The sequence below is a fragment of the Vigna umbellata genome, chromosome 1 (assembly GCF_029865625.1).
Source record: "Vigna umbellata cultivar VRB3 chromosome 1, Vumbellata_1.0, whole genome shotgun sequence".
Classification (NCBI taxonomy): Eukaryota; Viridiplantae; Streptophyta; class Magnoliopsida; order Fabales; family Fabaceae; genus Vigna; species Vigna umbellata.
The window spans coordinates 42,486,721-42,512,027 of NC_142165.1; the positions used below are offsets into that span (position 1 = coordinate 42,486,721).

The 25,307-nt window shown below is 31.1% G+C and overlaps 2 protein-coding genes across 2 annotated transcripts; one reads left to right on the forward strand and one right to left on the reverse strand.

Annotated features, from left to right (window-relative positions):
• Positions 1-361: 361 nt before the first annotated feature.
• Positions 362-5,325, reverse strand: LOC124824200 (endoglucanase 6). The gene is made up of 9 exons (XM_047296584.2): positions 4,977-5,325; positions 4,657-4,869; positions 4,286-4,486; positions 2,631-2,720; positions 2,276-2,440; positions 1,903-2,187; positions 1,464-1,812; positions 1,305-1,376; positions 362-1,175 (listed from the first exon to the last, which is right to left on the reverse strand). Exons 1-9 carry the CDS (start codon positions 5,169-5,171, stop codon positions 877-879), a joined length of 1,869 nt encoding a protein of 622 aa, XP_047152540.2. The 5' UTR covers positions 5,172-5,325; the 3' UTR covers positions 362-876.
• A 15,564-nt stretch (positions 5,326-20,889) lies between these two features.
• Positions 20,890-22,452, forward strand: LOC148205428 (subtilisin-like protease SBT2.5). Its single transcript, XM_088110801.1, has 3 exons — positions 20,890-21,221; positions 21,315-21,462; positions 21,554-22,452. Exons 1-3 carry the CDS (start codon positions 21,145-21,147, stop codon positions 21,614-21,616), a joined length of 288 nt encoding a protein of 95 aa, XP_087966927.1. The 5' UTR covers positions 20,890-21,144; the 3' UTR covers positions 21,617-22,452.
• Positions 22,453-25,307: the final 2,855 nt, after the last annotated feature.

A 25,307-nucleotide genomic window follows, 5' to 3' on the forward strand; every position in this document is an offset into this window, starting at 1 on the left:
CACATTTGCTTCAGATCAGAGCACCTTCCGAGAACAGAAGAAGCTTCCTAGTTAATGAAACTTCGGACATGTTTTCTGTTAAATCCCCAAGTTCTGTTATAGTCATTATATGTTACAAATTGGTTTTCAACTGTTCTTGTAATTTCAAGTTTCGATTTGTCTCCTTTTTAGTATATTAGATAAGATGTGAGTGACTACTATTGTTCACTCCGAAAAATTCTTCTTGGCCGCTCATTTTGAGGGCTTTGAACGTGACACTGACATTAACATTGCTGAGTATAATATACAGTTAAAATTTAGAATCACACAAAACAGTATTTGTTAGTTTTCGACCATTCAATTAAAAATCACAAGCTTGAAATAGCCAAATATGCTAGTTATAATTTTATAGCACAAGGACATAATAATATATATATAGCACAAACTGTTTGTTTGTAGAGAGTACAAAATGCTGTAAAGCTTACAACATCAAACACAGAAAAGACATCCAAAGCTGTTGAAAAATACAAGTGATGACTCTTCTCTCAAATATTGAGAAGTTCATTTTTTTTTTTAAACTTCTCAACAACCCTGTTTCGTTGTCTGTCTTGTATCACTCACTGTATATAAGTTGTAAAGCGGAGAGAAAGAGGATGAGCTCTGCCCTTTTGTCTCTTCACTCCTTTCTGCTCCGGTCCTTCCATCTTATATAATCTACCTACTTTGATCTAACCTACTGAAATGCAAAATACACAAGAGAAGAAGAAGATTTGACACCAAAATAGAAAAGTAAAAACGTAAACACCCTCTCCTCACTGCACATTTGTATGGCTACACAGTCTTACACAACAAAGCAGTAAACTGTTCTCATTTCACTTCAAAGCAAATTCAAACCTCTCAGGCCAACACGTAGTTAGCCACAGAGACATCTGCTGGAGAAGTAGAATGGATGTAGACAAATTCAAGGCTTTTGCCTGCAGCTAGTGAGCTGAGCCATGATGGGAATGTGTAGGAATCACCAGACTTTGTGAGACCCCAGATTGGACCATAAAGCTTGGAGATCGAAAGATTGAGAGAATTGAGACTCTTGTTAGATTTGTTTGTCACCACTGTTGAGTATCTGTAATAAGTTTTTCCATTGGCAACCCATGAGGTGGTCATTTTCTGTTCAATAGAAATTGGGCCTGACCATGAAGCTGAAAAAGAAATTCCCGTTAGATGTCGATCTCAACATATACATACCCTTTTAGTTTCTAGTACTTGTCGGTTAATTAAGCAATATACATTGTGCAAGTGAATTAGTGAAGTGACTAGACAAACAGTACCTGGAGATGGAGTTGTCTTGGTATTGGGGGATGGTCGAGGATTGATAACAACAGGTTTAGTAGCGGGAACAACTGCAAGGAAGATATCAAAGCCGATTACAACATTATCAAAGAGTGTTAACAGAAAAAGGCATACAGCAAGATTAATGGTGGCAATACCTGGAAGAAGCTGGTTATAGCCACCATGACCTCCATTCAGACGTGCTAGAATACCGATGAGAGGAGCGTTGTTATAGGTTGCTGGCTCTGTCTGCTCATAGTTATCTCTTTCATCAGCAAAGTCATCATACGCATCAGGTCCACCAACAAGAGCACCAGTGAGTAGGTTGGGGTCACTCCTTTTGCTGCTAAACCAAGTATCATAACCTCCCCGGCAGCTGACAAACGAAGGGTTAACCTTGATCGAAACAATGGAGGAACCTCGGTGATGAACCCTTTGTGGGAAGTTGTTTCCATAGCCCACCATGTAACTAGTTGCTCTTGGGTTGTTTCCAAGAAGGTAGTCCACCTGAAGATTAAGCATGTCAAGTTTTAGTTCCCACTGAAACTTACTTTCTAGTACACGAACTACAAAATGGAATGCAGGAGGTTGAATTACCTGAGACTTTGCAAGGGAGAGAAGTTCAGCAGGGGCAACATTGCCTGAATTACATCTCAAGTTCCTACCAGATGAAGCAAGGTAGTCAGAATAGACAGTGGCTAAAAACGAGGCACTTGTGACAAACTGCATGTTGTTCCATCTCTGGCGGAAAATGAGGCCACCAGGAGTCTTCTGAACATTGCGAGAACCCTTTCCAAGGCACGAACACATGAAAGATTCGGCCTTCTGCTGATATCTCTCGAAAACTGGAGCATGATGACCAGCTTTTCCCTGCAACAAGAACTGCAAGGAAATAACAACGAAAGATTCTTAGCTAGCTGCCAATATTTGATAAAATAAGCAAAAAAAGAAGCTAAGAATGTGTTTGTACCTTGGCAACCAATGTCTGAACCCCGGCATACTTAACATCCCAACCAAATTCAGTCATGGTCCAACCAGTTCCACCCATGGAATCACCGTTTCTTCCAAGGTAATCCAAGTAATACTGATTGTTAGATGCTTGATACAACCAAGCAGCAGCCCAGAGCAATTCATCCTGCAACCACAATGACCAAAACTCAATAAACAATTACATTTGTTTGCTCCTATTTACCATTGCTTGTTTATATTAATTCTAATTCAAGCCAATAATTTCACGTTCATGTTACTTTTTAAAAAGGGAAAAATTTTAAATTTGTTCATATTTAATTCAGAGAAGAGAACACAATCAAAACTGATAAACATACATTGTAGCCACTGATTGATCTGTAATACTTCTGGGCAACGGTAATGCTGCTGTCATATTTGCCTCTGTATTTGTCAGCAAAATCGAACAACTGAAATGAACAGAACAAAGCCAAGGAGAATCAGTTGAGCAGATCCTGGTGAAAATGGATGGAAGGGAGTAAAGTGGATTCACTTTCACTGTTCTCATTCAATGAATTAATTAATTAATCTTAGCTAAGTTGGTGAAACATTTATTAAATCAACCTATTGGTTATCCTTATTTATTAGATGCAACTAAAATAACAGATACCAGAGGGGTCATCAGATCCAGATCTGACCCAAATAGCATATTTGTTTTTACTTAAGAGTCTTATTAAGACCAGAATATCAGAAGCATCTTTCTCTCTTCATCAGTCGAACTCTAATAAATGAATAATTAAATGCAACATGTTTTTCACCTATCAAGAACAGTGACAGCAAACAGAAACGGAATCCAGAAGTTGGTGAAAGAGTAAAGTATAAGGTAGGAGAAAATATAGATAGGATATAACCAGTACCAGTATAAAAAACCAGTACACATAGAGATTTATTTATTTTTATTTTAAGACCCCATAAGAGTGGTGGTAAAGTAAATACACACCAAACAAGTAGCAAAGTGTTATTTGTGCCAAAAATAGCACCGACAGTATGGCCACGTGAGAGGGTATAATGGCAATAACGAAGTTTGATTTTTGTGTGATGTGAAAGCATTTTGAAGGAAGGTTAGGATCCTCCAAGGGACTACACAACACATGGGTAAGACTGTCCCTTCGCCGACCCATCAGAGACCACCCCACTCTTCTTTCTTCTCCATCTTCCCATTTAAACATAACAACCAAATTTATTTTTGGACCACAATCTTTAGTATTAATTCTCAATACAGTAAAAAAAAAACAAATAAAATAAAAATATTATCTATAAAATGAGAATGCATTGAAAGGATCGGTAGGTGAACTCGTCTGTAAACAAATTTTACTTTTCTCCTAAAATATTCCGTTCACACTTCTTTAATTATTATAAGAAAAAAGAAATTGCAGTGAACATATTTGCTCATTAAGGGTAACCAAAGAAAAAGGGGTGGGGAAAAAAATTAACAAGTGTACAAAAAGCATCTTTCATGGGACACAGATTCTAGATACTATATTCATTCCATTGCTTTTTTATAGCACAAGAATTACGTAATGCATTCCAACAAAATAAATATATTTTTTTATGTGAGATTAAAACAATATTTATATTTTCGTCAAACAAAAAATAACTAGTGTCGGTACAGAAAGTCATAAAATAAAATAATTCAAAAGAAAAAATATTTTTGATATAACATGCTTTAGTTGATTTAGTTACTATGTAGAGTTATTAGAAAAATAAAGGGACAATGTTGTGATTTAATGTTAGTAACTTTTTGGTGCAAATGCAACCGTAACCTACGCGGCCCAACTTGGTCGCAATAACGACTCTGACAAAAGACTCATAAAAGTGTAACTGCCTATTAACTCCAACCGCTTCACTTCACTGACAGTGCTGTTCTCAACAACAACTCATGCGCACCACGTTTCACCCCTTTCGCTGCCTCTACACTTCAATGCAATAACTAAATAAAAATAAATTAATAAAATTTAGTTGATCGAGTGTTTACCTGATAGGCGTGAGTTAGAAGTTCCCGAGAATAAGCAGGGTTAGAGCGTCGGAAAACAATGGATGCAGCAGCCATAGCGGCGGCGGTTTCTCCGGCGAGATCCGACCCGGGATTGCTTGGATCGATCTTGTAAGCGTGACGGTCCGTTGTCATGTCCTCTGGCCTTTGCCAGCAGTAATGGTCAGTGTTTCCGTCTCCCACCTAATCGTCAAAAAGCCATAACACCAACATTTTTTTAATTATAATCTCATGAAAAAGATGTCATGGTAAATCAATTATTCCTTGATGTAACATTAAAATTCAACTCTAATAAAGAACTTTAAAAAAAAAAAAAAAATAACCTTATTGATTAAATTAATAAAAAATAATACCTCTCCATAGAGAACATTGGCATGAGGGTGTGCTTTGATGAAGTAGTCCGTACCCCACTTAACTGCTTCCATGGCGTGGCCAAGCTCACCGCTTGCAGCCATTTGTTTGCCGTATTCAATTATGCTCCACGACATCATCGTAACGGTGAACGCCATGGGTAATCCGAACTTCACATTGTCCCCTGCATCGTAGTACCCTCCAACTAGATCCACCTGCAATTTCACCGCAACAGTTGCAGAAACAATAAAAACCAGAACTTTCCAAAGAAAAACTGAAAACCAAGATAAAACTGATTGAGTTTTGTATGCTTTGAAATTACCCCACTAGCTTTGCCATCTTGCAAACCAGAATGCGCTCTCCATGAGACTCTCTGGTTGTGGGGAAGGTAGCCAGATCTCTGAGCTTCAAAGAAGAGAAGGCTCTTGCTGAGAGCTTGACCATAGTCATGGCCAGCAGAAGTAAAAGGAGGGGCCAGAAGAAGAAGGAAAAAGAACATGCAGATAAGCTTCTCCATATGGGAGTGAAAAGGAAATGACAATGTGGGTGAGTGGAAGCAGCTGAAACTTCGGATAATCCCACCAAGTTAGGAGGGAATCCTTGGGAAAAGAAAGAAGTTTCAAGTAGAGAGAGGGAGAGGGAGTTGGGGGATTGAAAAGTGGGGAGGTGCAGGGGCTATATATTATGGAGGAGAGGAAAAAGGAAGGTATCAAGAACCCAGAAATTGACAGTGATTCAATAAAAAAAAAGATGTAATTTAGTTACTATTTGGTATAAAGGTATTATTTTTATTCTGTTTTTTGGATTTTAAAGTGGCTGCAAATTGCAATGCAGAAGCTCCTTGATGTGATGAGAAATGAGAATGGGACAATGGCATGTGGCCTCACAGGATGGAGGTCGGTGAGGTTTAAAAGTATCTGCTTCAAATGAAATTACTGCCATAAAATATGGACAAAAAATAAAAAAACCATTTCATTTACAAGTGAGAATGGGTACGTGTTAAATGTGACCTGGTATCAGTTATTCCTCGTTATCAGTGACTCTGTTTGTGTGAAAGATAAAAGTTCTAATGTCGTTTTATACACTAAAAGAATATGTTACATGCTTTACAAATTTTAAGAACATTTCTACCTAAATTATACATATGAAAAAAATATAATATAATGTTTTAAAAATAAAAAGTTGGGTAAAATTTTGAAAAACAACTGCTATTAAAGTATTGATTACAATTAAACATTTTAATTAAAAGAAAGTGTTTTATGGGAAAATATTAGAGTGATTGAAGGAAGGTGGCCATATTCAAAGTCACATCGCATATTCACACCCACACAGGCATCAAAGTACACACAATAATACTTGCTTTTAACGAAGCAGTTGACACCGCATTTTCAACCTCCAAAAAAAATTAGTAGTAATTCTTTATTTTGTTTCTAGGTAGAAAATACAACCTTTATAATATAAGAAAACATGCTAACGAATGTAACTTCACAAAAGACATCATGGTTTGACTTACTGAGGGAGATTGTTAGATTGGGCTATAATGGTGTGTGATTAATTGTGACTCTGGCATTTTTTTTCTTATAGAGTTTTTCTAATTTAAGACAACTTTCTAGTCAAATTATTTAAACATTTATAGAAAATGTTGTGCGATTAGAACGCTGGCAAGCAACAATGAAACAGTCAAAAGAAATGTTTTATGGCGAAAAATTTAGAGTGATTAGAGGAAGCCTAATTCAAAGTCATATCACATGTTCACACCATGATTCATAGTACACAATAATAATACTTGCCAATATAACCTAGCAATCGAGACATTTTTGAATCCGACCAACCAAACATGTGTTGGTACAAAATACAACCACTTATATTAAACCATGTCAACACGTGTAAGTTTACCACGGAAATCTGCCATGAAACTATTCTTAACCCTGTCATAAATAAAATCTTCAATAGGCGCATTCCTTTATAAACCGTATAGTAAGTTCAACTAGAAATAAAGGTTTAGAGTACACTTGTCCTCGTGAAGATTTGTTTTGTACATAAAATTTTGCATATAATTTAGTAGTCAAATTTTCCAAATCCTTCTCAAATACTTTAATGGTAACATATGTGAATAAGTTATGTTATGGTGAATGGTCACAGAAAGAGCACATGAGCCAAGAGTTACGTGGTGGGTGGGCATTGGTTTAGTTACTGCAAAAGTTTCAACAATGTTTGACTGGTAATGATTTCCATTTCCCAGCGTTATTAAGTTTGGTTTCAATGGAAACCCCATGTTCTTTTCCATTTGATTGTTCCTTCTTCCATGCGTGGAAAAACAACACTTCCGTAATTTACGTGTCGTAGTACCATTTAATTATTCATTACTCATTTTCTTAATTGTTTCTTCCCTCACTAATATATTACATAAACTCCCAAAGAAAAGAAAAAAAAAACAAATTGTTTGTGCATGGTTTGAGAGAGGAGCATCATAGATAATTAATTTCAATAATCTCATATTACATTTTGAAAAAAAAACGTGGGTGCATTGAGAATCGAAATATGACAATGTGTGTGGAGAAAGAGAGTGAGACGTAGAGTTAATGCGAGAGTTGAGTCACATGGAATAGGTACTTGCATAGCATAGCAACTAACAACAAAAGTTGAAGCAGTACAACCGAAACCAACTGTGAAAAGGAAATTATTGAGAAGCAACGCAACGATGAAGAAGCTTCATCGGTTGTTCATACGGTTTCTCGTGGCAGAGGAGCCCTGTACCCCGGATTCGGATGCCCGACAACCCGACAATCCACACTTATGGCCATTTATTTTTCGTATCTGAACTTCCCACCGACAGTATCCCAAGTTAACACAGCCTAAAAAACAACGATAATTATGTTCCACACGAGTAACATCATCTCCTTTTTTCTGTTACTATATTCGGTAAAATGTATGGAATATTTTATTTATAAAACTCTCATCCAATATTACGAATAATTTACAACGATGAAGAAACAGAGAACTGGGATTTAAACAGATTTAATGGGCAGCTGTGTCAGATGTTCCAAATTATAGGTGGGTTTGTTTGTTTTAAGAATTTTCAAGTTACATAAATATCTACAAAATGGATTTTCTGTCAAATCAAATTGAGTTTAAAAGGATAATTTACTTTAAACTTACTTTATCGTTATAACATAAGATGAGGTGAATCGGTAGGCACTACTGAGATTGCTTTTCTTGATAAATGCATACTTTGATATTTGAAATTCTTTTGAAATCCGAAGAAGTTAACCGAAGTTGGTAGTAGTAATTTGATTTAAAAAAGAAATGGAGAAAGAAAGTGTTGTGGTCAAAACAGAACAAAAAAAGAGCGTTGGCCCAATGTCAGAGCGCTTTATTCCCAACCGCAATCAACGGCCTCCGCCGAAAATGATATAAAATCTCTCTTTCACACACTCATTCTCTCTCTCTAACCTTTTTCCTCACTCCTATTTTTTATTTGTTATTACTTTTTTAAAAAAAGTTTGAATTAACATAAGAAAGAGGATCAGGACACGTCAGGTAAGTCAAAGAGGCAAGTTTCCGGAATGACTGAGCAGAGCCACTTCCCACCGCTGAGTGCCCGTTGTCCAAGGCAACAGGTAAGACCATGCCGTTTCATCGGGATTTCATTTTTTATATTTTTTTCCAAAATTACTTTTCATAATTCTTGAAAGAAAAATTAAAAACTAATAATGTGACTAAGAGAAATAATTTCACACATTGTATTATAACAGTTAGTTGAGTGTGAAAGATCGCGCAATTACTGTTTGTTCCGTACAACTAACTACCTTTTCCAATCAAGTTATCATTCAACTGGTTTTGAGAATCATAACATAATCACTTACTTTTGTTACTTGGTTCTTCTCCATCTAAAGTAACCTTACCAAACAAGGATTTACGTTTGATTTTTACGTGGCTGCACGTTGAAGTGTTCATACATAGTACTCGTCGAGTTCGTGAACCGCAGGAAGAGATTCTTCCTTCTTTTGATGGTTGAAAATTCACTGCTGGTTCATACCCTAACATTGTGTCCCCAAATTAAGGCTTAGAGTATTTCATTCTTTGCCTTTTGTTTAGTGCGTTAGGTCACCTTTTGGAAATTTTGGCACTTGCCTTTGCACAATACGAGACCAAAACTATTTCTTTTTCTTTTTCCTTTTCTTTTAAATATAGCTGCCTTCCACGTACCCAAACTGTTTTACACTGACTTCTTCTGTATTGGGATCTTACAGAAATTAGAGGTCATCAAAAGTCAAAATATCTAGGTGGAAAAAGCCTAGGTTGTCTATTTCGCCAATATAACGCGTTAACATTGCACTTCTTATACAAATTTCTGTTGAAATTCCTTTCAAAGTAAATTTTGATTTTGCTAACTAAATTCGTAGTTTATTGCTGATGTTTTGTTATACCCTTGTAGGCTTTAGGTCAATCATCCAAAAATGTCCTTGATTGAGTTCTTCAAAACTTATGTGTGTAATTCTTGAACATTAAGATTAGAGCTTCTCCAACTCAATGCAAAAGTAACTATTAATTTCATGAGAGATTTACATTTATTTATTGTAACATGTTTTCGAACACACTTACATAGTAATAGTGTGACACTTGCACGATGTCTAAACAAGAGTGACAGATTAACAAATTTTAGGATTCCATTTTCCGTATTATATATTGTTTCCGTGATGTATATGAACTATAATGGAAGCTAGCCAGAATTTTCTATGTTGTTGACAGATTGATAACATGAACTACAATTTTATGCACCATAACTAAAACTTTTGAATCAACGTGCACTGAATCGTGACCTCGTAGTAGTTGTAGCTTTTAAGTTGAAAACTATATCAATCAGTACTGACGAGGGATTAGTTGGCAAGTGCAGGGGAAAATGTGGTGCAAAACAGAGCATTTGGCTTCTTCTTGTTTTCTTTAAAGTTTCAGATAATAACAGAGCATGCAAAGCTTAGGAGTTTATGGAAGAGTAGGTGCATCTACATATATAGGTGAAAAGTGGAAGTATCATGTATAGAAACTACTTTTACCTACGTAAAATCACTTGTGTTAGAAACTTTCACGTTAAGTAAAAATTAACAATAATTTAAAGTATATAAATAGATATACAAACTTTATTTTATAAACTAATTTTGTAGAAATAAGTTAGATTTAAAATCTACTTTTTAATATAGTATGATAATCATAAGTTAAAATTTATTATAATTAAATTTGTCATTTACTCGACCTATTGTATTGTCTTTTACTGAAAAACTTGTTTTTTTGTTTAACATATTGTTTCAACTGTCACTGAACTACTTATTAATGTCTAGTCTTACACTTGATATATATAAGCGAGAAATAAAAATGTGTTGAAAATTTTATATTAACTAGTGATAAGACTGGTTTAAAATATATAATTTGATGCAAATCTTATTTTATAAGTTGATTTTGTACTATTGAATTAAATTTAAAATGAATTTTTTAACTACTTATAAAAAATTAATCATTAAAAAAAGGTCAAATTATTTCTAAGGTTCACGAATTATTATATATATTTTCTTTAATTTTCTTACTTGTTCAATGATGTAAACTAAAAAAATTAGATTGTGATAAATAAATGAAAGGTGAAAGAATAACCAGTGCTATCACAATTGTCAATTTTAGTGTTTTTATAAGAACAAATATTATGATTAATGTTTAAAAACTTATTTGTAACATTCAAATCCAATCACATAAACTCATAATAAAAATGACAATAAGAAATACGTATGTATTAAATTTGTTAAGAGTGAAGTAAGAGTGGATGAATTAACTTAATGATTAATTATTGTGTATTAAGTTGGAAGACGAAAGGCGTAAGCAAAAGAAAGCATTAAGTTTAGGCTGTGAGGCGTGCAATATAAGGTTGAATGAGGTTAAAGTGTGGGAACAAACAACTTTTTCAGCATTTATAAACTACCATCACAATTATTATATCTATCTTATTTTCAGCAACTAATTCGTAACATCAATTTCCATCACAAATAGTTATAGTTTCACTAAAATATCTTTATTTCATAAATGATTAACTAACCGCACACTTATGACTATATATTTACCGCTATTACATTTATTTATGTACTAATCAAGACATTGCCAAATAGTTTAAAATAAAAACAAAATCAAACTGAAATAGTAAGAGAAAAGAATAACTATATAAATAATATAATAAAATAAATTTATATAAAAGTAGTAAATTAAAATAAAAAAGAGGGGTCCAAGAAGATCTAAAATCGATACGAAGACAATAGTGATAGAAGTTTGGAGGTTTTATAGGGACAAGGGGCCCATGTATCCTCTTACCTTCCAAACAATGAAGTAACCTTCCATATCAATCTCCCCACACATTTAAAAAAAATTCTATCATTAATAAAAACTCTTCTTATTTTCCCTAAAATTTAATTCTTTTATTGACTTTTTTTATCCTATAAAATATCTCTATTTTCTACATTAATACAATGTATTTAAAGCTTATTACTTTTTGTTAGAATTTCTAAAAGAATTTTTAGACTAAATACTAGTCTTGCTTGTAGTTGACACTAATTCAATAAACTCCTATATATAATAAAAATCGAATATGTATTGGTGGCCTCAGACGACTTTGACGAATAGTATCCGAGAAACATCAAGGCTGGACGGTCGAGACAAGTGGGTTTTCGAAAGATTAAGGATGTTTGGGCCGTGGATTGGGCCATGATTAAGATTTTGCTAATCCAAAACTCACGACCAAAACTATAAACACAGTCAAAGGTAAGAAGTAGACAGATTCATTAGTTACGCATTTATTATCGCGTTTAACTTACCAATCAGACTATTATTAACTTTGACATCGGAACACCACGACGTATGGAGAAAATTGTGCAGAGCTTAGGTAACTTAACCCATACCGGAGCAGAATAAATTTTTTTATTACATAAATAATTCCTATAATCTTGAAAGTTACATGGACAGTTTATTTAATATTTAAACTTTACGTAAAATACCAAAATGACGTTTAAAAAATACACTGTATAAATATTTTACTTTAGTTTTTATATTTAGGTTTTTATTGGTTTTACTCTTTGTATTGTTTTATTTTAGTTAATTGAATTCCTGTTTTTCCGTAAAGACTTGGTCTCTAATTATATAAAAAAAAACTTAATTTCATTTTTAACTTAAATTTACATTAACATTTGAAAATTGTTGTTAATCAAAATTTAAATTATTTTCAATCTTGAAACTCATTTTGTTTATAACGTATATTTTCTAAATTTTAATACGTGATATTTACAAATCCTAGAACACATTATATTTTAAAATTTTGACAACATAATATTTTTTTAAACATCATTGATATTAATTTAACGAAAAAGATCAAATTAACTTTATTAAAATATATTAAAATTCAATTAATGAAAAAAATAATATAAAAACAAGTAAATGAAAAAGATAAATATTAAATTACTAATTAAGCTTTATATATAATAATAAAATTATAAGGTATGTTTGGTCCATAATAATGCCTCTTGATTAAGTGTTTGATATACGGTTTATTTTTTAAAAGTGTTTGATATACCGTTTATTCCTTTCAAGGTTCGAGTACATGAAAGAGCGTTTTTATTAAACCCTTTCAATGAATTTTAGTATTTTGAAAACTAATTTCTAATAAATTTCAAATGAGAAGGATTATTATTATTATTATTATTTTATATATAATTTCAAATGAGAAGGATTATATAGTTAATTGCGTTCTTCCATATGAGACGTTGTTAATTAAATTATTGAAAAATTAGAAACAAACATTTGATTTGGTCTCTAAATATATGTAAAAAAAAAGATTATTTAGTCATTAAATATTATAAGTAAATGACAAAATATTCATTTATTTAGTATCGAATTGATCTCTAAAATTAAAGGTTTAGGTAACATTTAGTTTTCTAAATTGTTTAACATTATATGATTATCATATTATTTACACATTCAAGACCAAATTATATTTTTTTTTTCTTTAAAGACTAAATTGGTGATGCTTCATATATTCGGGGAGCTAGTAAGTATTTTATTTTATTTTTTTACCACTTGTTCGGTTATAGTTAATTCAAAATTACAAGTGAAAAACAGGTTAAATAAGGATTGAAATCAATAATTATGAAATTTTCAATATATCTCAGCACCAAAACGTTTAAAAGATAATATTAAGAATACGTCTTAAACTAAATGCCCTAGAAATAATAAATGTACAGTCTTTTTTACACTTACATAAGTTGACTTTATTCATTTTTTTATTATAATTTTTTCAATAAATTTCAACCGATCATAAAACACCTGATAAATATTGATAACATTTTTCTTACTAAATTCGTAAATAATTATGTTTATGGATAGTTTTGTAATCTGTTAACTAAATCATAGATCGTTTGTAAAATTAAGTTGGCAGATATTTGTTTATAAGGGCATTTTGTCTTCAACACATAATAGAAATAAAAATAAAAGTATAGTTTGATTTATTTAAACATAGCTCTACATTGTATTTAATCAACTCAATTAAACTAGATTCTCTCCATAATAATTATATAATAAATTATTTGTAAATTAAGTTGGTAGATACATTACTGTCTTTAGTATATATTAAAAAAATATACTTTTGTCCTATGAAATAAACTAAAATGATTAGGTAAATATTGTTCACTTGACTAATTTTCTCCCACAGGAATAATCAAACATGGCCATTTATAGGATCACATATTTTCTATTGTTCAGATTTTTATTTTGATTACCAGTAAAATAGACATAGAAAGTATATACTGGGTGTACATACAAATGTTCTACGTCCAAAAGAAAAAAATAGAATATTAGGATTTTTAAGATAATTATTTACAATTAATAAACTAATTAAATGTATATAACAATTTTTTTAAATTTTTATTTAATTGAAAAAGTTATATTTTGGGTAACACATGCCTGGTAAATAAATTTCAATTTTTGTCTGTTTGGGGCACATAAAATAAAATTGCATACGTGTCTTAAATTAAAAGGAATTTGGTTTTATTGTATTATTATTTTTTGGGTCTGAATACTGACCAGTTACCTGAATAATGTTCCCTCCATTATTGTTAGCGATGATAAGTTGCTCTGTCGTTTCTTAATTTGTTTATTAGCATGATTATGTTTATGATTATTACCTTAATGGTAGAACTAGGTTGAACGTGCATGCCAATTAATTAAGTAATAATATATCATTTTTCAACAGAAAACCGGATCATAGTTTTTTTTTTCCTTCTATTTATGCATAATATATATTTTAAAATGTGTGGAAAAATAAGGGACAAAAATTAATTATATATAGTAAAAAATATAAATAAAAGCAATTCTGAGATGTATAGGAGTAACATTTAGAAAAGTGTTTGTGGTGGTGTACGAATCTTTGAAAACCAATATCACACGTTATTTTGAAATTTAAAATTGTGAAAAAAAGATATAATAATATCATGAGTGATTTAAAAAGAAAGAAAATCTCATAACTTAATGGAGAGAATCAAACAGACGTCAAAGCAAAACCCACTTTGGAAAAAGAGGATGAAACAAATTAGCTGAGTGAATTCTTAATTTGGGCGGGGACCTTTGATTTTGTACTGTTGTTAGTAAATGTTAGTGCATGTTTAGTAGATCTCTTAATTTAAATACAACTTTTTCCCGCTAAATGCTTTTTTTTTTTAAATTAAAAGTAATCAAATGTCTTTTTCTCGCAAAACCAATAACCCAACATATATCTTGATCAAATTAATAAAACATTAAAATTTTTGTATGATAAATCTACAAAATACTTAAAATGGACGCATTTATCATTCAATTATTCTGTGAGTTCGTTTTTTATACATATCAGCATTTTTAATGACTTTTAAAAAAATATGATATGTAATATATTTAACATAATAATAAGAGTAAATTACACAAACATTCTATTCATTTTTAAAAAATTATACGGACCCATCTTTATTATTTGAAATAATAGAGAAGTTTTTATTGACAATTTAGTTAGTTTAATTAATTTAAGTAAAAAACATATATTTAAAATGTAAGTATTTACATTATAGTTTTACCAGTGGATATAGATTGAACGTTTTAAAGAAGAGCTGAAATCTATAGATGTCTCGCAGAACGAAGACGTTGTAATCAGCATATTCAAGATAGATGAGCAATTTTAGAATTTGAAATAACCAATGTGATACTGAGATTTTGACATAACATTTGAAGCATGAAGTATTAGGGTTTAGTTTGCAATAATGATAACATAACATATATTTATATTCATCTAACACATATTACAAAAATAAAATAATATATTTTTAGAGAAATAAAAGTAATGGAAGATAAAAGAAAAAAAACTAATATCATGTAAGAAATTTAGACATGTAAAAGTATATTTTTATTTGTTTGATGAGAAAAAAATGAAATTTAAGAAATTAAATAAAAAAAATGATTAAAAGGAATGGAATAATGGAAAAAATGATTGTAGTGGGAAAAGTGAATCTGCAAAAGCCGACACGAAAATCTTAACGTCCATAGGTCCCCCCACTAACCCTAATCCAACTTTTGGCTCCATCTTCTTCTCTTTTATGCAATCAACCTCCATTTTTGTAAACTCTCGTCAACTTGCTACTACCACTTTTACACTCATAAAAAAACCCAATCAGGCCCATCTTATGTTTTATATTGTTGGTAGTTAAATACTTTCACACAAAAAAATATAATATGAAATGATAAAAACGTAATGACACTTAGTATGAGCATTTTTATTTAAATAAATATAATCTGTTTAAATAAATATTAAGAAAAATAAAATAAAAAATACGAAGTGTCACATTATATGTCTTTGACACCATTAAATGATCTAATTACATCAATTTATATATAAAAAAAACTTAATTGATACAAGTAAAAAACATCTAAACTATTCTTACAAAATTTGGGATTAAATAAATAATTTAACTTTTATATAATTATTATTTGTTACTCTTATTTAATATTTGTGCAATTATGATTTATTTATTGATATTTGAGTAGTCAAAAAAATGTAATTATATCTTTTTCACATTTAATACTTGATAATATAATATATATTTTACCATAATTAATATTTAAAAAAAAGTAAAAAGGAAAATATAAATGCAATTATAAGATTTTTTTTCTTAATATGAATAAAAATGATACATTTTTTTTATATTAGTTGGATATGAGATGAATGCAATACAAGTTTACCTATTTTATCTATGGAAATTTTACAAGTTAAATAAGAGAATGAATATGACATTTTACTTCGAGAATGAGAGTAGGATACACACTTACATTGCTCACTATTATAATCTCAGCATAGTTGATCTAGTAACATTTCTAATTCTTATATTTGCATTGATGATTTAATGTTTGTTCTATATTTATTTTTTAGTCATGTGATTTTTATGAATTGTACAATAACACACATGTTATAAATTGATCATCTCTTAGGTAGGTTAAGATTCATCTAACATAAATAACTATATCAAGTCATTTAAAAAAAGGTATAGGGATCATATTAAGAAGAAAAAAAATAGAATGGAAAAAATTAGTACAAATATAGACATATAGTATTAAATCTTAAATGATTTTATCAAAGATAAAACATGAGAAGAAAAATATAAAGAATGAATCATTTAATCAATTGATAAATTATATATTTATGATTTTACTTTCATTTCGATCTACAATGTTTATCAAATATGACACGTATATAATATATTAATATATTTATTTTAAAAATAATATGATATTATACGTGATATATGTATATTGAAAAATATAAAATAATTATTAAAAATATAATAAATATATAATTATTATTGTGTAAATCCAAATTAAAATCATATGTTAAAGTTGTCAACATAAAAAATAGGTTTAATACTTCTTTTGGTCTCTCGAAAGGGGACAAATGTTCAATTGGGTCCTACCTTTTTTTAGAAGTTCAATGTGGTCCCAACTTTTGTAAAAAGTGTGCAATCAAGTCCTTTTTGGAAACGGCGTTGATATTTTAAAGGAGCAGCTAACAGAGTGGACTGAAGTTAGCTATGTGGCTGTGTGAGGGTAATACGTGGCTGTGTGAGGGTGATACGTGACTGTGAGAGGGTAAACGTGATAATATTACTGAGGTTAAGAAATCAGAAGTTTCGTTGATCTCCGCAGAAAACCGCGAGGCCAGCCCTCCACCTGCAGAAAACCAGAACCAAAAATAAAAACCAAAACCCAGAGATCCAGCGGCCAACCTCGGTGAAGTTTCATTGATCTCCGCAAACCTGTCACTCGAGACCCACCGCGCGAACCACCATCGAAACCCCAAGGGTCGCGCCTCTGCCGCTGTGTCGCTCACAAGCTCCGCCGCCGCGAGCCACCCCAAAGTTGTTGCGAGTTGTCCCAACGTGAGAGAAAGGAAGCTGCCATATGGTTGCAGAGCAGCGCCGAAGGAGAAGAAGAGAAGGGAAAACTATATCTTTCCCTCACATGAGCGTGACGAAGCAGACATAAGAAGAAGAGGGTAGAAAGAAATTGGGATTTCCAATTTAGGGTTCATAATCCTTTCAGATTGGGAGTTTTCCCTCTTAATTCTAATTTTAATTAGGTTCCTAATTTTCAAATTTAGGATTTTTTGAATTAGGAAAACCACGTATTACCCTCACACAGCCACGTAGCTAACTTCAGTCCACCCTGTCAGCTGCTCCGTTAAAAAATCAACGCCGTTTCCAAAAAGGACTTGATTGCACACTTTTTACAAAAGTTGGGACCACATTGAACTTCTAAAAAAAGGTAGGACCCAATTGAACATTTGCCCCCTTTCGAGGGACCAAAAGAGGTATTAAACCTAAAAAATACAAATTATTATAAGATACCTAACTGGTAAGTATAAGTAAAGTATCTTAAAGTATCACAAACACATACATGTCAAACACATACATGGTCTAAATTGAAGTATCTCATGGATTAGGACGACGAAAAAGGTGGTTTGAGACAGTATTTTCAATCTAGAAACTCGAACAGGGCAGTTCACAGGTCAAGTTAGGTCAGCCCAATTTTATTAAAATTTTTTGATGTTCTAACACTTCATATTAACATAGTTCGATTTCAATAATATAGCTCAATCAACTTATGATTGATACAACTCAACCAAAAATTGAAACTACTCGAATGACAACTTATTTCAGTTTGTTTTTGTGTAAAAAATTAAAAAATCTCAATTTGTTTTTATGTGATATTAACTGAAAAAGAAAGACAAGTTAGTCCATTAATTGGACAATTGATAAATTTAACTTATTTTTAATTGGTAGGCTAATCCAATTAAATCTATTTTTGGTGAACCAATATCACACTGAACTTAAATAAATTTATTAAAATGAGAGGTTTTGCAATTAGCCAACAATGAAACTCAACAAACTAATGATACGACTATGTGCAATCACCTGTGCCTGTAACATATCTCATCATCAACGAACCTAGCCACTGATGAAATACATAATAAACACTCCGCAAGCCATGAATCCATGAACGAGGTGAATAAAACATGTAATTCATCACAAAACAACAAAAGCACAATCAAAATTAACATGAGACTGCTCACAAAACCAAAAGTTCCAAACCTAACATAATTCCCTTTCCATCATGTGGCAAAATCTAACCCAAACACCTAAAACAAAACTAAGTATGCCTTAAATATAGAGAATCAAACAACCCCCACGTCGTGCCACCAAAACAAAAACCACGTTTTAAAGGGGATTTCACGTTCACTCATTTTGCTGAGTTCATTATCATCGCAATTTGGACGTGGTCCTAGGTAAAGGGGATTTTTAAATACACATTTTTAATGGTTTTTGTTTTATTTTTTATTAGAAATCTCGTTTATTAAATAACATCGTTAATTAATGAGCCGTATAAATTATATTATAAAAAAAGATGAAACAATCTAACAGTTGTTTTAAACTGTTTCTTAATCCCTCATTAATTAGTAATTATGATAATGAATTATGGGTAGAGAAGAGAGGTTAAAATGATGATTAGATTGTAAGACAGAGAATATAGAATGCGATAAGAATGTGTGGTGATGTAGGTTTTGTTGGGAAATCGTAGCCGTCCGTTAACCGCAATTAACGTTAAAAGGGTGGGGCTGATGGAGGCGAGTGTGATCGCGATCAACGGTGATTCGGTGGCCGCGATTTGAGGGGACACGATAATCGTGGCCCAATCATGTGAGTGCTCGTGCATTCCTTCCAACGTGGAGTGGGACCCACCACGTGATGTTTGGGTTCTCATGCGACCTCACTTCATGGCTGTGCACGTGCTCCCTCGTCCCCTCTCATATCTTCTCCCATGCTCCATGTTTCTGTTTAAATATCATCATTAATGTTACATCTTCTACATCAGAATAATCTTTTCAACTTTTAATATATTTCAAAATAATTCAGAGAGATATTTTGGGAATGGAGCCTAACTGACGAAATGAGCTTCTTCTAAAATGGGCCAAGCCCAAGCCAGAAAATAGTGTAAAATGTATAGATTTTAATGGACTTGGACTGACCCAGAGAAGATAGAAGAGCAACATTTGGGCTTCAAACAAAGCATGATTATTGTATTAGGAACTTTACTTGATGGATTACATTAAATAAAACATACTAAAATTATTTGATATTTGTTAATTGTTTTTAACATTTTTTATATAATCTGGCCTATCAAGATAATATACCATTATACTAAAAGTGTATTTTATGAAGAAGTTATTGATAGCACGATAGTTGGGTAAGTTATATTATATTTAAAAAGTAAAATGAATCCGTTTATATTATATTTAAGTTGTTAGGTTAATCCAACTAAAATTACCTTGATATTTATAGTAAATACACGTGTTAATTTTATATTTATTTGTACATTTTTATACTAAAATATGTAATTAATATCTTTTCACTCTAACCTTTTAAGCAATATATCATTTACCTCATTAGGAAGTAAAATATATATTAACATTATAGGGTTTGTACCAAGCATTGTACCATATATTAAATCATTTTTTACCGTAATAGATATTTAAAAGTGATTTGTTTTTTAGATTATTAATTAATTGCACATTTGAGTAAATGTCGAAGATTTCAACATATTTTTATTCTAATTTTGTTCAAAATAATAATTTTAAACTATTTTGAATTTAAAATTGATCATAAAAAAACAATTTAAAATTGATATCAAACTGACTTTCAAACAATTTTTTTAAATATGAATTTAAATTTAAAATTCAATAAAACTATTTAAATTTGGTATCTATAAACATTTAAACTGTGTTTCTAAGTATAAATTTACATGTAATTCCAATCTAATTATTTTTAATTCGATTTGATTTTTCCCATCCATCTCCACACTAATTAAGTAATTTGGGAGTTCGTTGAAGATTAGCATAATTAAAAAAGAACACAATGAAAATAATTATTTTTTCATCAGGGAAAATTATATAAAAAATTAAAATGATATTTTGTTTGGAGAAACTATTCAGTAAGTAAAACATCACTTATATGGATTAATTCACATGGTGTCATCGTCTAGAGGAACTAAATTATTAATTAATTTTACTCAAATTAGCCATATATATGTATTTAATACATCAACACAACATACATATGTTGGCTCAAACAATTTTGATATATAAGAAGAAAAAACTAATCTCAAGTTAGTTGAAGAATTATTTTAATTTCTCCAGTTTGATCAATGCATTAGAATTTTTTTTTTAATTCTCACACAATTTTATTTCTAGAGAGACTCTCTATCAGATCCAACTTATAGATTATAAGCTCTGGCGTACTGAGTACAGAGAAAGAACAATGTGAATGCAAATTTTAAGAGAAGAAATAAAGATTATTACTTTGTTTTAAATCAGAAGAGACATTGTTTCCACAAAACGAAGAATGGTAAATAAAACTTAGATGCAGCTGATCTCAATAAAATAAAGACTGAAGTTTTGAGTTTTCATGCAGAAAGCCATGGGAGATTTTTTGTTTGACTTTTACTAAGTACAATGTAGAAGATTAGGACGCAAGTGTGAACGATGGTGCTTCATAGAAATTAAGTAACTTAATTACTGTTGGGCACAGCACCCAAATCAGAATCTTTGCTTTTTCTATTACAAATCAATATATAAATTTCAACCAGTCGGTTCAAATTATAAATTCCATGGCAGTGTATAAGGGAAAGGGTTACAACACAACCTTTTAGGTCTTACGTAAAATCGAAACCAACGTGGGCCTCCTCGTTGTCTTTTTTTTCTCTATTATTGTTTGTGGTCGGAAAGTGAGTGACCCTTTTGTTGTATAAATAGGTAGCTATGGTGCAGCAGAAAACTGCCACTGCTACCATACATCTTCCAATCAAATTATCAAGGAAGGAAAAAAGAAACATTCTTAATGGAGAGCACAAAAGTCGAATCCTACTTTGTTTTCATGAGCTATGATCCTGAATACGAGAGACTTAGAACTCTTGGGTTCTCTTTTCACCTCTTCTCATCCTTTCTTTCATTATAGTAGTAAGAATATATATATATCATCTCACTTCATGCTTTTGTTCTTGCTGCCAGAACCAAGAGAGGGGCACACGAGCTTGATTTGTACCTTAGTACAAAACACGATGAGCTCTTAGCAAGTACTCTAGAGCCAGGAACCTACAAGAAGACATCTTCTTTGGTCATTGTTGATGGTTTTGCAGTAGAAATTACCCAGGATCAGGTAATATATTTCCCTTCCTATGTATTACTCTCTTCTTTTCATATCTTATGTTGGTTCTTCCTGTGTTAATTTACCATCATTTTCAAAGCAGGCTAATGTGCTCAGATCTGCAAAAGGGGTGAGGGTTGTGGAGAAAAATGAAGAGCTGGTCTAATGTATATATCAGTCTTTTACTGAGAAAAGAACTCCATGGTTTTGCTTAATCGAGTTCTCTCTTTGTTCAAAGTTTCTTATTTGTGTAATTTGCAACGAAGATGTGAACTCTCTAGGCAAGTTAACGTGTAATGTGTTAGTGAAAATTAACTAAGGTAGATTATTTGTGTGCATGTTTTCAGTCTTTGAAATTACGTTGAGCATAATAACGTTCATAGTTTGTGATTATTATCTGTGCCACTGCCAGAATACTCTGTGACAGTCTAGGAAAATCATACTGTATCTCACCGGAAAACCCATTTTAAACAAATTTGAAAGCTTTTATTTCTTTCATAATCTGTTTCGACACCTTCACCCACCAAAAAATCTGCATTTTGGGAAGTGGGTTTGAACTTTCTTTCATAATATGATGAACTTTCGAAGTTGATTAATGTTTCTCACAGCATTTCTGGTAATAAAAGATGAAAAGAAAAGCAGACGGAAGTGATGTTAAAAGTTAGAGATGCACTCTTGTTTAACGACAAATGTTATATCTTCTGAAACGTAAAACATGAACAACGTATTCTCCTTTATTATCTTTGATTTACTTTGTTATATTTGATTTACCGTTCCAAACACATATATATTAACCAATTTGGTTAACTATTAAATATGTTTGGAGGTTAGTTATTTTAAATTACTTTAGATAATTTTGTTCATAAGTTTGCTACAAAAAGTTTTCTTTATCTTTTTTTCATATAACTTATTTCCCACCTTCCTTGTGATTCTCTCATAATTTTTAGCACATAATTTAGTTTAGTTATGACAAACAAATTATTAATTCGAGTGGTATTCACCTTAAATATCTGACTTTTAAATTTATAAATAAAATATTATAATTAAAAAAACTTTTACAAATAGTCAAACACATGATTTAAAACTATTAGTTTTCAATAAAAAAAAATGTATAATTTGATTGAATCACGTTGTTTCGATAATTTTAGTTTTATACTTCTCCAATATACTTTTTTGGTGACCAAATTAACTCGATGTTGATACTTTTGTAATAGGACTAACAACCAATTGTTTTTCAATTTGAGTTACAATGTTTTAATTCAGGATTACATGATTAATACAAATTGTGGATTAATTTTACAGAGATGTTCAATCCCATGAATTTCTTTTTTATATCAATTAGGAATTAATGTATTTATTTCCAATGATAATACTTTTATATTTTTAGAATGGTGTGAAGGGATATATGAAAAGTTGTGGATAGAAATGAAAAGGTGAAGATGAAGATGACTAAATTGGAAGTGTTTGAGAAAGTGGAAACAAAAGGTAAAAAAAAATGTAAATGCACAAAAACAAATTACCAAGAGCTGAAGAAATCTATGATAATGAAAACCAAAACTGTAACAAACATCCTTACTTAATTGATCACGATCCTCTTAGCGACCTTATGTTATGAGAATATTTGTGCTATAATACATCCTTTTTATAGTTAAACCAAAATAAAATTAAAAAAATTACATAATGTGTAATAACACTATAAAACTAATCTAAATTATGTCAATTATGTTTGCTAAGTTTGTGTTTTCAACCATTGTCATATGTCTTAATTTTGTTTTTGGATCTTGCATAATCCATTTTGTCTAGAGAATATCTTTCTCGATGTATTTTTGGAGTTCTTGATCATTCTACAATTTTTACTCATACGGTAGCTTTATTCCAATTCTTTGCTTCTATTATCTTTGTAATCATCACTTTCTTAATTTTGTTCTCGATCTCTTCATCTTTTGATAAATTTACTTCAATATTCTCTTTGATATCTTATTCTCGATATTCACAACACATATAAAAATAAAAATAAAATCAGATGTTAAAGTTGATTCTAAACAATTTAGTACAATTTAATCCATAGGAAGTGATTCCTGAAAGAAGAAAGAAAGAGCAAAGTCCATTGATAATTAGGAGAAGTGTAGAATGGAAAGAAGAAGCAAAAGAAAAGTACAAAGGCAAGTTTCCAAGTGTGGAGTAATATTGGTAACAGTAGCTAGTTATGGTAAAGAAAGAGTACGGCCTAGTGTCATAATTTGTTTCCTATTTTCACCAAAGTTCAGAACAAAGCCTGGTCAAGGGGTTATATCATTCACATGCACGCATCACAAACCATACAATCTTTATTTTTGGTCTTCTTACAAATTTACTCTTTAGTCACACAGGTCATTCATTGTCCATCCACAACAAAAATAATTCACAATTTCATTTTTCTACTATTTAAAGTTAAAGTTTATATCTTTAATTTTATTATGATAAAATAAAAATATAAAAAAGTGTTAAATAATTAGGAGATAAAAATAAAGAAATAAAAGTGGTGATGTATATTGATAGAAGTTAGTTCTTTATAAACGAGTGTGGGTAGGGGTCCCTTACATGAATAGTGGTAGGTTAAGAAGAGAATCCTACGAGAAAAGGGAGCTATTTTCTCCATGAATCTTGAATTTGTGTAGCATTGGCATGAGCATATGTCTGTATCCTGGGAAGTACAGGGCACTAGGGGGACAAGGGCGTGCACCTACAACCACACTCTCACTTTATTGCGTTTCAACATTCAAATATTCTTCGCCACTCTAATGTTGAACAAAGAAGGGTTAAGAAAGTAGTTATATGTTTTGAATTTTTAGAGGATTAATGGTGTTTTTTATCCTAAACTACTATTGTTGATTTCTATCTTTTTAAACTTTATTCTATTTATTTTTTTTTATCGTGACAAACTATGTCACCATTAAGACATTAAGATCCATATATGGTGTTTTCAGGTCGACAAAAAAGCTTAATGATCAACCGTGTATCACATACTGGTAAAGTCAAGAAAACACGTGTATTATGTTCCAGGTCAACAAGACATCTGAATAGTTTAATGGAAAATCTAGATAACCTCATAGGATGTATGGAGAACTTAAATAGTTCAGTGAAAAAGTTCTGATAGTTCGGTAAAGTATTTGAATAACTTAGATAGCTCAGTGAAAAATCCTTATAACTTAGTAAGATGTATGGAGAACTCATATAACTTGGTGGATGATCGAGGTAGCTCGATAGCACCTTGCCGAGCTATCTAGACTTTCTATCGAGCTATTGAGTTCTCACCTTACCAAATTATTAAGATCTTGCCGACTTGAAAAAACATTACATGTGTTTTTTCGGATTGAAGACATGACACAACGTTTACTATCAAACTATCTTGTCGACCCGGAACACAATACACATATCTTAAATGAGTTGGGGATGTGACATATCATTTGCCACGTAAAATAAAACTAATATGTTGATAATGAAGGACTAAATCCATGACTTAAGAGACAAATATAGAACAAAGTCCGAAAGAAGGACAAAAACAAAAACACGTGATATTTTAAAAAATCATAATTAACCAATTTTAAAAAAATATACTAAGGTCACATTATCGTTCGAAGTGGTAGCAAAATCAATTTTAGATCCAAAAAGTAATTAACTTTCCCTTTATTTTATGTTGCCCCCACGAATTCAAGAGGATCTATTTGAAAATGGTAAAAAAAAAACATTGTTTTTCCTAATATGTGTTAGGTTTTTGGATGAAATACACAGAATAGATTCCATAACACTACTTTTAACTTAAAAACTCAATATATAATAGGTTCACAAGTTTTTTTACTTATATCTCACTCTTCTTT

Coding starts and splice junctions, on each gene's coding strand:
- LOC124824200 (XM_047296584.2), bottom strand. CDS start 5,171: ATGGAGAAGCTTATCTGCATGTTCTTTTTCCTTCTTCTTCTGGCCCCT. Junction 2,721..4,285: donor TTCTAACTCACGCCTATCAG/GTAAACACTCGA, acceptor TGTTCATTTCAG/TTGTTCGATTTTGCTGACAA. Junction 1,176..1,304: donor CAAGACAACTCCATCTCCAG/GTACTGTTTGTC, acceptor TTTCTTTTTCAG/CTTCATGGTCAGGCCCAATT.
- LOC148205428 (XM_088110801.1), top strand. CDS start 21,145: ATGGAGAGCACAAAAGTCGAATCCTACTTTGTTTTCATGAGCTATGAT. Junction 21,222..21,314: donor GAGAGACTTAGAACTCTTGG/GTTCTCTTTTCA, acceptor TCTTGCTGCCAG/AACCAAGAGAGGGGCACACG. Junction 21,463..21,553: donor TAGAAATTACCCAGGATCAG/GTAATATATTTC, acceptor TTTTCAAAGCAG/GCTAATGTGCTCAGATCTGC.